Below are 14,424 nucleotides of genomic sequence, written 5' to 3' on the forward strand. Positions count from 1 at the left end.
TCAGCACGCTTTTGGAACCTCGCAGGTACTAAAAATAGTACCTGGTACCGGGTACTATTTTTAGTACCTGGTACCAGGTACTATGCTAGTGGAAATGCTATATAAACCGTGCCATGGCGAGGCGAGGCGAGTAGAGCTGGTGGAAATACACCATATAGCATGTGTGACTCCGGTCAGAGAATCATGGAGGCTGAACTTCCACTCAAGCAGGAAGAATGTGGTATCTACAAGGAAATAAACAAATAAAGCATGAGCAGCAACACCAGCACTGTGACAGGCAGACAGAGAGATGGGACATTTTGCAGCTTAAATATCCTGCCAAATTGAGAGGGGGTGTATGTGAGGCATGCTGTGCTCTAATTACGTGGGAGCTTGTAATGACGTAATGACTTTTATTTTTCACCTTTTCAAAGGATAGTTCAAAGAAAACACAATCGTGTAACCTTGCTTCGTGGGGTGCAGCTTGTGATCCCTGTGGCTGAAGCAGCGAACAGACACTGAGGAGATAGCAGGAAATGGATCTGAGTCTGAGCTGTTCCGTCACAACAAGCAGACAGAAGACAGGCGGGGAGCAGGCAGAATCTGTTGTCAGGGGCAGAAGGCAGGGTCGATCACCGGGACAGGAACAGAGCAGACAGGTCGGGGACAGGCAGGGTCGAAACTGGGGAATCAGTCCAAAAAACGCTGGCGAGACTAGTACGAATGACAGAACAATCTGGCAGTGACTGGTGGAGAGGAGTATATATAGTGGGCTGATCAGTGATCAGGTGCAGCTGCTGTGAACAGGTGAGTGGAGTTGAGCTGAGAACTGTGAGGGGGAATCATGACACCAAGGGCGCAGGTTGTGGATGGACATGTCCCCACCAATATTTGGAGAAAGCCAGATTGTCCCTACCAATATTAATATTAATATTAATATTACAGACATGCGCATATTCTGTGACCGAGCGGATTTTACGAGAATCAGTGAACACATCATAGCCAAACAGAAATAGTGAGAGAGGGAGAGAGTGCAGGTGACTTTTTAGGGCCATACCTAAAGCACACAGCCAAATCTTTTTGCCTCTCCCTTTCTGTCTGGCCTGCACTACTTAACAAACGTATAATTTTAATCACAAAAAATGCAGTTTTCAATGTACTGAGTATAATTTGCAGAAATGAGAAATAAGTGTGCTGCTCTTTGTGTTTCAGTGTTAGAATGAACAACTCACAGTGAAGTTTTTCTAATATGGTGTGTGTGCGCCCCCCAGCTCGAGTTGTCTGCCTGAACTGGCTTGCAGGGTCACATCATTTATGGCTCCTCCTGTGCCTGTCCCATTAAGCAAGACAAGTCCCCATAATGTGACTGTGTAAACAGATTTAGATCACTACATGAGTAATACATGGAACACACACACACACACACACAGTTAGGTGCAGTCTCTTATTTAAAAAAACCGCCAAAACATTCTCTTAATAGTACAAATGGGTGACGGTAGCTCAGTGGTAGAGCAAATCGTCTTTCAACTCTGTATGTAAGTGTGAGTGAATGGGTGTGATAGTGTACAGCAGCTTTGAGTGGTCATCAGTACTAGATAAGTAGATATATAAGTACCATTAATATTCTCTGTAGGCTTTGTGGAGCCCATCTGCCTGCCTAACCATGGGGAGGATTTTGTGGAGGGCACACTGTGCTGGATCTCTGGATGGGGAGCAACAGAGGCAGATGGTGAGTCTAATAAAAAATAAATTAATACACACACTTTAGTCACTTGCCTTTTTCTGTTCCTGTTCTTTCTGATGCATACATGTTGATGTTTCAGGAGAGTCCAGTGTGGTTCTACGCTCAGCCATGGTTCCACTCCTCTCCACCAAGACCTGCAACCAGCCAGAAGTTTACAAAGGCTTTATCTCCTCCTGGATGCTATGTGCTGGATATCTGGAGGGAGGAGTTGACTCTTGTCAGGTACAGATGTTTTACTGTAATGTTGGAAACACTGAGGGACAGATATCCATCCACATACAAAATCAGCTTAATTGGGCAATAATTACGATTGATGGCATCACTGAACTATTTGTGGGTCACACGGTGGAGCACATGGCTCACTGTTGTGGGGGTTTGCTCCCGGTTCACTGGTTTCATGAGAATGATTGATTTAGTGAGCGAGTGAACCTTAAAGGCCCTGGTATGCCTACATGCACGCTGTGTGCAACATGCACATAAAGCCAATTGCGTCATCAAAAAGTAAAGCAAAAAGTGTGTTGGGCGCGCGTGGACAGTGCATACGCGAACTTCCGCACCACTGGTAGATGGAGTATAAGCCCTGCTCAATCAGCAAAAAAAAAAGTAGACATCAAGAATAGTCAACCGACCCTCGAACCGGCTGACACCCCAACTCCCCTGCCCAATGGGCCTTTCAGCTGTAAGCCATTCCAACCAGACTCATCTGAAGGAGCTGTAGCTTTGTTCTCTTCATCTTTGGTAGGAATGTGTCCTTGTACCGCCACCCGATTGTGAAGTTGGATACTACAGGACCCTGACACACGAGTACACCAGGTTAATTACATCACAATACATAAGGTTTAGTTTTGGTGTCCAGGCTATGACTTAATCACTCCCCACAGATATATTTACATTGACATATCGAGGAGTGATGAGCAAAGATTCAGTTGGAGCCTGTAGATGGATGCTGGGGTGGAGGTTGGGCTTAATGTCCAGTCAGCAGTGAACAAGGCTGACTTCATTGCTGCCTATGCCAACCACTGGACATCCTGGCTCACTGAGACCTGGATTAAACTTGAAAACAATGCCACCCACTTTTGACCAACTACACATTCTCCCATACCTCTCGTCCATCTGGACACGGAGGCGGGACGGGCCTATTCTAGCAAATGGAAATACAAAGAATTGCTACCCTCAGTCAAGTACAACTCCTTTGAATACCATGTCATCTTGGTAACTGCACTGGACAAAATCTACATGATTGTCATTTATTGTTCACCAGGACAACTGGGTGATTTTCTCGATGAGCTAGACACCCTGCTCTACTCCATCCCCGAGCATGACTGTCCCATGATTGTCTTAGGTGATATGAACATTTCACTTAGACAATCCCTGTTCTTCAGACTTCATATTGCTAATGCACTCCTTTGAGTTCACAGCTCTCCAACTCACAAAGTTGGCAAAGAGCTTGATCTCATTCTGACCAGAAATGGTTCCGCAGATACCCTCACAGTCACACATTTACACTACTCTAACCACTATTTCATTCAGCTCAGTGTGGGTCTCACAGAACAAAGTTCTGCTTCTACCCCCATGGTTTCCTTCTGCCGCAACCTCCGCAACCTGTCTCCCACCCAGTTCTCCTCCCTTGTAGCCTCCGCTCTTCCACCCCCAACACATTCTCCTCCCTGGAGGTTAATGATGCCACTGACTCTCTCTGCTCTACACTGAGCTCTTGTCTGGATAGACTGTGTCCTCTATCCACCAGACCTGCTCGATCCTCTCAGCCTCACCCATGGCTCACTGATACCCTCTGGTCGCTGCACACCAGCCTCAGAGCTGCAGAAAGAAAATGACACAAAGCAAAAGATTCCTCTGACCTAAACACATTAGAGTCACTACTGACATTCTTCTCATCCAGTGTCACTGCTGCAAAAAAGGCTTTCTACAATGACAAGATTAACAATACCACTGACACGCAGAAACTATTCTCTACCTTCAAAACTCTACTCAAACCTGCAGAAGTCCTACTGCATCTTTTTCCTCATTTACCTCTCTCTGAGAGAGCGATGCCTCTAAACTCCTTACATGTGTACTTAGGTGTGAGTGTGAGAGTGAATTGTCTGTCTGTTTGTTGGCCCTGCAAAGGACTGGGTGTAAACCCAACTTTGGCACTATGTCAGCTGGGATTTGGGTCCAGTTCCCTGCAGCCCTCATGTGGAGGATAAAGCGGTAGAAGATGAGTGATTGAATGAGAGAGTGAGTGTATTTTTTTGTAAGAATTCAGATACCTATCTCTTCCTTTCCAGGAACCTACTGGACCTCTAAAATAAAATGTCACCATTACTATAAATCATTTATGAAGTATTGTGATTTAAAGGCGTGTTTCCTCAGGGAGACAGCGGTGGTCCTCTGGCCTGTGAGGATGCATCTGTGTGGAAGCTGGTTGGAGCAACCAGCTGGGGGATTGGATGTGCTATGAGGAACAAGCCAGGCGTTTATACTCGCATCACTCAGTCACTTAGCTGGATCCACCAACAGATGGAGGTCAGTAGATGATGAGATCTTTTTTCCTGTTTGCATGCTTCTTCAGAAGAAACAGGCATATTCACACATTGAACACACTCAGACTTCATGGTATGACTGCATTTGTGAGATGTTTACAGTTATAAATAAGTAACAAGCTCCAGCTCACAGATAGTGAACATTATTGTGCTTATACCATCTGGCAGAATTTATGAAATACTGGTCAAATTTGTAAATCTGATCAGGTAGAAACATCCTTTCTCTTTAAGTGTAGTGGTCAGATGAAGCTTTTTGTTATCACATAATTGTGAGCATATTTAAAATCATGGCCCTGTTCAAAAATAATAAGCGCAGGTTCAAAATAACTGACAATGGACCTGTGAGGAAGAGTACTTGACCTTAATAAATGAAGAAAAGTACATAAAAAGATATTCAAAGATTTGAAAATCAGTAACAATCTCGTAAAGATATTGATGGTCCTTTTCCACTCGCCTCGGAACGGATTAGGTTGCATCTCCACTACAAAAAGAGTACCTACTCAATGTAGGCGGAGTCATCGCTGCATGGCTGTGTGAAACTGCAGTGACTTCGTTTTACACCCAACACACACACACAAATGTACAGAAGCGCATTGCATTCATTTGAATGTTTTTCCCCTGTTATTCTGTCTAATGTTTTTTCCTGTTTTTCCTGAGTAATTATTTTTCCTGTTTTTTTGAGTAATATTTTTCAGTTTTCCGGAGTAATTTCTTTCCCCCCTGTTTTTCGGAAGAGTAATATTTTTTCTGAATTAGAGAGATACTTCGAACTCTTTTGAGAACCTCCAACCTGCAAGTGACTCCCATGGACTTATGGTGACTCCTGCACATACATGCCCCCATCAACTAAGGCGATTGCGGCGCCTCAGCTGCACACTGTGCAGATCTAATGTTTTCAGCTGCTCGTCTCTTGAGTCACCACCTAGCCAGCATGAATGCATTTCAAATGCATCATATTGTATCCGTGGAGCATGCCATTTCTATCCAACTGATCCTGAAGAAACATTGCTATGTCTAGCAGATCTGAATGGGCTTTCCTTCTGAACCAACGCAGAGTCCTTAGGTGCCTGCGTAAGGCCGACAAACTAATGGTAATAATGGTGTCTTAAACCCAGAGCAAAGTAAAACTTTATTAAACTAAACAAGCCTTCCATGTTGTTACCATGAAATTGAGCTCTCAATAAAGGAATTAATGTGTGTATCGTTTCAAATGCTCTCTAAACTCAGAAAAAAAATTAAGCCGAAAAACAGAAAAAAAAAAATTACTCCAACCAAAAACTAGATTACTCATAAAACTGACCAAAACAAGAATGACTCCGAAAAACAGACCAAAAAATGTAATGTGCTTTCGTACAAATGAGTGACTAGTAAAGCGGTTGTTTGTTGTTTGTTGTTTGTATTTGTTCAGTACTTCCTCCATGACTGGAGCACAGACTCCTGCCGACACAGTCACTGGATTGAAATACAGTGGCAGGGTTTGTGATCAGCAGTGCTGTCTCTAAATACACCAGACTCCTGTTAAATATTGAGATTTTAGACATTTCCCTGGTAATTGTTGGAGATTCACTCATATTTTTAGGATTGTTAAGTCTTTTGAACTGATCTACAGTTCAGCACTGTTCGGCTTGATTTCTGTGTCAGGCGTCTCTTCCTGTGACGGCACTCTGTCCAGTCAGTGGCCGGCAGTCTGATGACGTCACACATAGTGACTACTCGCGCGCTTGGAACCTCGTCAGAGAAGGTACTAAAAAAAAGTACCTGGTAACCAGGTACTATGCTAGTGGAAACGCAACTTAACCATGCCGAGGCGAGTAGAGTAGAAACATGCCATTAATGGGAGGGTTCCATCAGGAAGGGCACAAAGCTGGGACAAAGCGGTCACTTTCAACTTCTCCCTAAGAATCACCACATATATTATCTCAATGACTTAACATAGTAAGGCTGAGACTGTACTATATTATAGAGAGAACAGAGACCCAGCAGTTCACACATTGTGCTTGCACTTGGTTGTAAACAGACACATGGTTAATTCCTGTAACATGTCTCGATGTCTGTGGACGTGTCTCATTTCCTGTCGTCTTTCAGAGAGAAGAGGATCATGTTTCGCCCACAGTGAGCACAAACAACTGAATCTGCTGCAGCTCGTCCTTACTGGAATCTGTTAGGATTTTTTACTTTGACAAAGCCGGTACCACAGCAAAATGAAAGAGCCTGGAAACCAATCTGAGACTGAGACAGAGTGAAGAGACTGTGCACATCAGAGTTAGGCATCATTTATTCCAAAATATAAAGCTCTAAGGCAAACAGACAAGAGAGAAGTGAAGAGGGCATCATACAAAGCAAGATGGATCCAGCACGGGTCCATGCAGTTTTCTCCATCCTCAGGCTGCATGAAATTGACCATTTCATGTCTAAACTTTACAACAAGGATATAGACCAGGTTACTGCAACTTTAGACAGACAACTGTTGTATGGTACAATATTACAAATATCCTAGAAAGAGGCACCCCAATTTGTGCAGTCATATCAACAAATTCATAAAGAATTTTCTTTTAATTTTCTCTACATGTGTCTGTAGTAATGGGGAACCAGCCTAGGCTGCAGCACAGTCCAAATCCCTCTGTCTGCCAATGAATCCAAATGTCCACACACTCCCTCACTACAGGGGCGTGTATGTATACATGAATAAAAGTTCAATGAGTCCAAACGTCCACTGCTTCTTATTGATGGTGTGGATTATGCGTTCCCAAGAACTTCCCATCAGACCCTGGGGGATTGTGTGAGTAACAGTGTTCTGGATTGTGCACTTGAGAATTGATGCATAAACTCTTACCATAGAATAATTAAAATACATAATGTATAGTACACAATGTGCTAAATAATCTGAGCACTACAGTTGGGTTACTGTGTGAGAAAACTGAAGGAAACTGAAGCTGCAGTAAAAGGAAAGTAATTAACAATGCTTTACAGTACCACAGCTGTTGTGCACTTTAGTGTCTATTTGACAAGGGTCAGACTTTCATTTTGTGCTTCTTGGCAAGAAACTCTTTAGAAAAGAACACAGGTAAGGCCTTGTTAGTATTATATGTTTAAAACCAATTTAAATAACAGTTTTCAGCATTTAATTCCATTTTTCAGTTGTTGTTTTTTTTAGAAAACTTCAAAGAACCCTGGAAAACAGGGTTGCTACTTTTAATTATGAATCTGTACATAAATATTTCTTACAAAACAGCAGAACACACAAAAAAAGAAATGAACACTACTTTCATATTTTTGAATATAAAAATAAGCATCTCTGTTTTCCTCTCTTCACTTGGGCTCTGCTCAGCCTACAGGGCCTGTATAAGAGCCAAGGAGTCAGTTGTAAGAGTGTGCACATCTACTCAAAACACAAGCATGCAAAAAGTGAAGACAAACTCTTACAGGTACACATTAAAGTGTTGGCATCCAAAATGAGAAATCAGGTGGGGAATGGGAGCAGGGGCCATGAAAACAAAAAAAAATGTCAGTCAACATTTAACGGAACATACAAACTTGCTTCAGGTGTTTTTAACACTTCATTTTTTTCTTCTGTTTTAATCTTTTTGAGCTTAAATATATTTTAAAAAAGTGCACTCGCCTACATCAACTAAACAAACAGTTTCTGAAAGGAAACTCCTGATGTACACACACACACACACACACACACACACACACGCACACACACACACACACAGCACAGACTACTGTTCAGCAGGGTGAAAATTTGGAAGAATGCAGGACTGAATCTGTTGTGTCCTAGTTTTGTGCTCTGTGTGAACCTAATGTGAGTTTGTGTTATGATTCCTTTGTGTTTGAGAATGTACATGGACTCTGTTGAACTATTTACACATGATGTGTAGATCAGTGTGTGCAGGAGGCATGTCCTCTCTACTGCAGTGAGTCACTGTTGTCCAGGCCCAGCCCAGCCATGTCCGCATCATCGTCCTCGTCCCCGCTGTCCCCCGACTCATCTTCACTGTGGCCTCCAATCATCACTTGCTGCACAGCCAGTGTGGCACCGTCTGACGTCAGGCTCTGCAGACCCTCCATGTTCATTGTCACCATTGTACCTAAAAATGAGGAGATGGAATAAATGAAAACCTCATAAAAGGCTTTAATTTTGTGCACAATTTAATTTGCATGAAAGGGTTAATTCTTAGAGCAGTGCTGTTTCAGCTACGAATAAATCATCAAACACCTTCATTTGTCATTTCATTATCATTTTTACCAGCCACATTTGAACCCTTGAGGATTTGTTGAACTGCTGCCTCTGATGTGCTTCTAAAACATTCAAGTATATCATCAGACTTATTAAAGAGGCCATAGCATGGTCCTATCTCACTTATATGTGATATGGAGGTGTACTTACAAACATGAAGTCATTTTTATGGTCAAAAACCTCCTAGTCGCTGCAAACGAGTCAATGTAAATGTCTCATCACTGACGCTCTCGTCAGCCGTGCTGTTTCAGACCAAAACCACACCCGTAGAACATGGACTGTCTTGTGATTGGCCAGTTACAAGGAAGTGATGTAATTGGCACATCAGCTCTCAGACCCGCAGCTCCCCCTCTGGAAAGGCGGATGCACCGCTAGCAATCATCAAAACATTGAGTAATGCCGTTGTCACGACCCCTCACAATAATCCCTTACGCATTTGATCCGCAGTCTGACCCAGAGTCAGAAGACACTGTGACAAGTGAACCACCTCCATCGCAAAGACTGCTGCAGGACGCCTGTAGCTTGGATAACGTTGTGGTTACCGAGATGATAAACACACATACATGCAAATGAAACACGAGCGAACGTATGTAGCTTAGCATGTAGCCGACTATCGCTAATGCTAAACGACAGAACAAGCACATAAAAACAGTTTTACGGTTTGTAAATATTGATATATACGTATTGTTGGCACTGCTTCTTCCTTTAGGTGAAGTTTGGTGCTGTGTCCTGCTTTATATTGCCCGAAGTTTGTGTAACAGTCCTCCGTGAAGTGGTTGCCGCATACATGGAGGTATTTGGGAAATGTAGCACGGATATTCCCATCAAATATGAAAGATATCCACTGAGCTTTTCTTTGCTCATTGGCGGAGAGCTTCTGGAGCGTCTGGTATCACAACCCAGAACAGAGCAAACACTCGCTGACATGTTCTCAACCGATACGCTCAGCAGCTACAACGAGAATAGTTCTTCTTCTTCTGTGGTTGAAAGAGTGGTGAGATTTGCCAGTGACACTTTGTAGAGCTCAGGAAAAGAATAAAACCCTGCGCTCTCAGCAGTGGCTGAACCGATTGTTATAGACTTTTAGGACTTGATAGACAAGCTAATGACGCAGATACACACCAAAACGCAGCGTTAATTGTTACTTCTGGGCGATGGCCTGTTTAAACTCTCTGTAGATCTGGGGCCAGTGGCACCAACTGGTTTCACTTCATATTGTAAGATAAAGCCAAGTTCCCATTGCAACTCTCAGTTGCAGTGCATCCCACACTACACAACCACCAAAAACACAAGTATTTAATTCAGCCTTATCAATATGATGTCAGATCATTCCGATCATCATTGATCATTGAATATCAACACAGAAGTGGGTGTTCACATGTAGTACAGACTGGTGTTGGCTTCAGTCGGTGCGACAGATATGAGATCAATTCTAAAGTCTGGTCTTGGCAAAGACCATCTTGGCAGTTAAAGAAACACAAAGTAGGTTCCCCCTACAGTTGACAAATGGTACTGTTTGTTACAACTGTCATACACATGTCACAGTAACATTAGCATTTGTTGACAAGTCAACAATACCAGTGAACTCTGAAGCGGTACTTCTAATGTACAAACCACCATGTCACCATGTTCAGATACAATAGCCTATGTTATAGAATTTTACACAAATATGATGACATTGTTTTAGTTTTCAAGATATTAGAAACTAAAACTAATCCTGAAAAAACAAAAGAACAATAATGCTTTAGTTTGCATAGCTTGCGTTTCAACCCAGCTTAGCTAATCGATTACTCACTGTATGCAACTGTTTTCAATCACTTGATTAATGAACGAGATGACTTCCATAACTTGTTTCTGTGACATGAGCCCGAAACCAGATGTTCCACAGTGTCAATGCAGACCTACTGAGGCTTTAACAGGAGACATTCACCCAGTTGTAAATTGATGTACCATCAAAATAATCTTGGAGACATTATTTGAATCTTACATTGTGTCACCCTAAGACCAGCCTTATTCAGAAACCCTGGTGCAACCAGCCCGAGTCTTAAGGCCTTTGCACATTGTTTTTCTTTTTTTGCACAAATTATTCCCACGTTTGAAAATATTTTTCGAACATGTGTCCAATCAACGCAGCGTTCACATCAGCTGTGTAATTTTGCTGTTTGAAATTGTTACTGTTATTTTTCTGATGAAGTACAGTGAAGCCTGCTCTGGTCTCTTTCCCCTCGTCCTCATAATGTATTGGTTTTGCCGTGCATGGGAGGGTGCTTTGTAATTCACATCCAACTATTCCAGACTCTCGTCCCCTATATTCGCAACGCGCCCGGTTTGCAAAGGTTTTATAATATTTCCACTCAAATACAAACTGTAAAGAGAAAACACTGTTGCATACCATCTGGCATGGTAACATGCTGCTGGGTGCCTCCAGTGGCGATGGAGTCGGGCCAGAAGCGCTGCAATGGCCTGTTCTGAGGCGTCTTCTTCTTGGCTTTAGGAGTCTCCGAGGAGCTGGCGTCCAACATGGGCTGCAGGATTCGCCTCCGTGCATTTATAAACCTGTAGAAACAAAACAACCACAGTTGTTTCTTTATTCTGGCAAAATGGCATCACATGTGTGGCTTTGTAGTTTATTAAGTATTGCAGCCTTTTACACCTCTAACAGACGGGCTGTGATAAAATCCTCTCCTCCTTAAATGATACCAAACACACTGCAAACTTGGTCCAAGCTGGATAAATAAATGTAGCTAGGCATGCAAAATGACAGAATAAAAGAACCTGCAATATTAGCTCTCCAGATTCTCTATAGAAACCCTCAACATTTACTGTATTTACTGATTTTGTAACAGACAAAGAACACATTTACACAACAAAGCCAGTTTATTTGTTTTAACAACAGTTCAATTTAAAATAGTTTATTTCACGTTTTTAATATGTGATAATCAAGTGTGGGGTATTTTGTTTACACTCAATTTTAAAGTGGACAAGAATATTGGAACATAAGACTAGAAGAGATAATTAGTTACAGAATTACATGCTTTCTGAACGTTTCAACAAGTTGAATTTAAAGCAGTATTATCCAGTGCAACAAAGTCCCAGAGTACTTTCAAGACGCAAAATGAATCTATATTTAACACAATACAATATTAAATTGAATATCGTACCACACAGTTGGTGTAGTGGTTAGCACTCTTGCCTTTGCAGCAAGAAGACCTGGGTTCGAGCCCCGATTGGAACAAGGGCCTTTCTGCATGGAGTTTGCATGTTCTCCCCGTGTGTGTGTGTGTGTGGGTTTTCCGGTTCTCCGGCTTTCTCCCACAGTCCAAAACATGCAATATGGGGATTACTCTAAATTGACCATAGGTGTGAATGGATAGATATTGGTGAAGGTTCTCAGTCATCCAGGTCATAATCTTTATCAGTAGTTGGTTATGGACGCTTAAATGCATCCATCTACATCTGAAGAACGAGGGACACTCTTTTGAGGATGAGAATTTTCGCGTTCTAGAGAACTTTCGCGTTTCCTGGCTACAACAAAGCAGGTGGACTATGACACCAACTACCAGTTAACTACATTGATGTCCTGAGCTCTTGATTTAGACATTAACACATTAATAATACTTTTGAAACCTGTATCCACTCAATGTGAGCGTTCACATCAGTGACAAATTCACTGAGCAATATTGAGGCTTTTATTTTTGTGGACAGAGATTCATTATTTTTCACTTCCGGCTGGTTCACATCTTACCAATTAGGATCCTTGTTGAGGATATTGAAATAAGAAAATGCACAGAGATGAGACTGTTTACATATATTTATAAATATCGCTCATCACACATCAACTACCTCTACTGCTGCTTTGGCAGCACAATCTTGTTGCATCACACATTCATTATAATTTGTTCAGACCAAAAGCCAAAAATGCTGACATGTTTGACACTCTTAAAAGTTTCAGATTAAAGCTGCGTCCCGTTACATCTGGCATAAAACTAACGCAGTATTTAAGAAAAGAAGAAAAGAAGAACATTATGCCAAGAGTCAAACATGGTGGTGGTCGTGTGATGGGGCAGCTTTGCTGCTTCAGGACCTGGCAAAATGCTGTGATTGATGGAACCATGAATTCTGCTCTCTAATAAAAAATCCTGAAGGAGAATGTGCGGCCATCAGTTTGTGACCTTAAGCTGAAGCACACTTTTGAAGTGGCCTGGTCAAAGTCTGGACTCTAATCCAATTGAGATGCCTTAAAAAAAGTGGTTCAAACTCTCCAATATGGCTGAATTAAAATAATTCCGCAAAGACAAGTGGGCCAACATTCCTCCACAGCGATGTGAAAGACTCATTGCCAGTTATCGCAAACACTCAATTGCAGTTGTTGCCGCAGGTGGCACAACCAGTTGTTGTTTAGTTTAGGGGGCAATTACTTTTTCACATAGGGCCATGTAGGTTTGGTTAGTTTATTTTCACTGACAAATAAAATCATATTTAAAAACTGCATTTTGTGTTTACTTGGGTTATCTTTGTCTAATTTTTTTTTTTTGATAATCTGACATATTTAACATGCAAAAAAATTAAAAATCAGGAAGGGGGCAAATACTTTTTCACAGCACTATGGTTGACTTTCCTAAATGTCACTGCAGTTTGTTGCTACAGTGCCCTCCAAAAGTATTGGAACAGTGAGGCCAATTCCTTTACTACTGCAATAGACTGAAAACATTTGGGTTTGACATCAAACGATGAATATGAGACAAAAGATGAACATTTCAGCTTTTCACTTTCAGGTATTTACATCTGGATCTGATACACAACATAGAAGATAGCACATTTTGTTTGAACCCACCCATTTTTCATGTAAGCAAAAGTGTTGGAACAGACTTAAAGTGAACAAGACTCAGTATTTAGTTGCAAATCCTTTGATTTCAATAACTGCATCAAGCCTGTGACCCACTGGCATCACCAAACTTTTGCATTCTTCTGCTGTGATGCTCTTCCAGGTTTTCACTGCAGCCTCTTTCAGTTGTTTTGAGGGTTTACTCCCTTCCCTTCTTCCTACCTGGAAGTAAAAGCTGAAATGTTCATCTTTTGATGTCAAACCCAAATGTTTTCAGTCTATGACAAAAATAAAGGAATTGGCCTCACTGTTCCAATACTTTTGGAGGTCACTGTATTTCACGATGCAAGTGACATGTCTTCTTATCTAATCATATCAAGAACTTTATTCATGATATCACTCGTAATTAAGATCCACACCCCTTCAAAATGACCACACAGACAGCTGTTGAAGCTAGATAACAAAAACACCACCTGGAGATAGGTTGAACCTACTTTATAATACAGACTATAACTATAGACTAAATAATTAATAACTATTTTCATAATCAATTAACTTTTTTTTAATTACTAAATTAGTTGTTTGGTCCATAAAATGTCAGAAAATTGTGAAAAATGTTCATCATCACCAAAGATGGAAATAATGATGTTCTCAAATGTCTTTTTTTGTCCACAAGTTTGAATGATTTCTTTGTTTATATGGAGCAAAGAAACCAGAAAATGTTTACATTTAAAAAGCAGAAAAAGCAGAGATCTTCTTTTGATATAAAAAGACCCCACTCAAATCGATTTATTGAGTATCAAAACAGTTAACGATTCATTTAGTAATCAATTAATAAACAAATAATCGATTAAAAGTTGCAGCCCTAATTCAAATCCTTCTATCTGGCTAACTCAATTCACTGAAGAAACATGAACTGTGTAGCAAGAGCTGTGAGATTTGGTGTTTAATTATTTGGACACTACACAGAAAGGAACATGGTTTTTACTCACACGACAGAGAAAACAACAAAGTCCAAGAGCAAAAGAGCACACGTACTCATCACATCCACACACACAAACAACTGTTCACAACACAAATGCAAAACTTTATT

General features: G+C 41.4%; 2 protein-coding genes across 9 annotated transcripts in view; one reads left to right on the top strand and one right to left on the bottom strand.

Annotated features, from left to right (window-relative positions):
- tmprss3a (transmembrane serine protease 3a) overlaps positions 1-6,538 on the top strand; it is a 23,746-nt gene extending 17,208 nt beyond the window's left edge. For 2 of the 3 annotated variants that reach the window (XM_058621337.1, XM_058621349.1), the window contains 4 exons: positions 1,613-1,708; positions 1,803-1,945; positions 4,097-4,249; positions 6,352-6,538. In XM_058621337.1, the coding sequence (XP_058477320.1) occupies positions 1,613-1,708; positions 1,803-1,945; positions 4,097-4,249; positions 6,352-6,396 (437 nt within the window). In that variant the 3' untranslated portion in view covers positions 6,397-6,538. Of the gene's footprint in view, positions 1-1,612; positions 1,709-1,802; positions 1,946-4,082; positions 4,250-6,351 lie in introns of all 3 variants that reach the window. The other variant, XR_009234212.1, reaches the window with a different exon arrangement.
- pknox1.1 (pbx/knotted 1 homeobox 1.1) overlaps positions 6,524-14,424 on the bottom strand; it is a 23,557-nt gene continuing 15,656 nt past the window's right edge. For all 6 annotated transcript variants that reach the window (XM_058621372.1, XM_058621403.1, XM_058621394.1 and 3 more), the window contains 2 exons: positions 10,899-11,062; positions 6,524-8,357 (listed from right to left, as the gene is read on the bottom strand). In XM_058621372.1, the coding sequence (XP_058477355.1) occupies positions 8,176-8,357; positions 10,899-11,062 (346 nt within the window). In that variant the 3' untranslated portion in view covers positions 6,524-8,175. The remainder of the gene's footprint in view (positions 8,358-10,898; positions 11,063-14,424) is intronic.

The sequence above is a fragment of the Solea solea genome, chromosome 2, assembly GCF_958295425.1.
Source record: "Solea solea chromosome 2, fSolSol10.1, whole genome shotgun sequence".
Classification (NCBI taxonomy): domain Eukaryota; kingdom Metazoa; phylum Chordata; class Actinopteri; order Pleuronectiformes; family Soleidae; genus Solea; species Solea solea.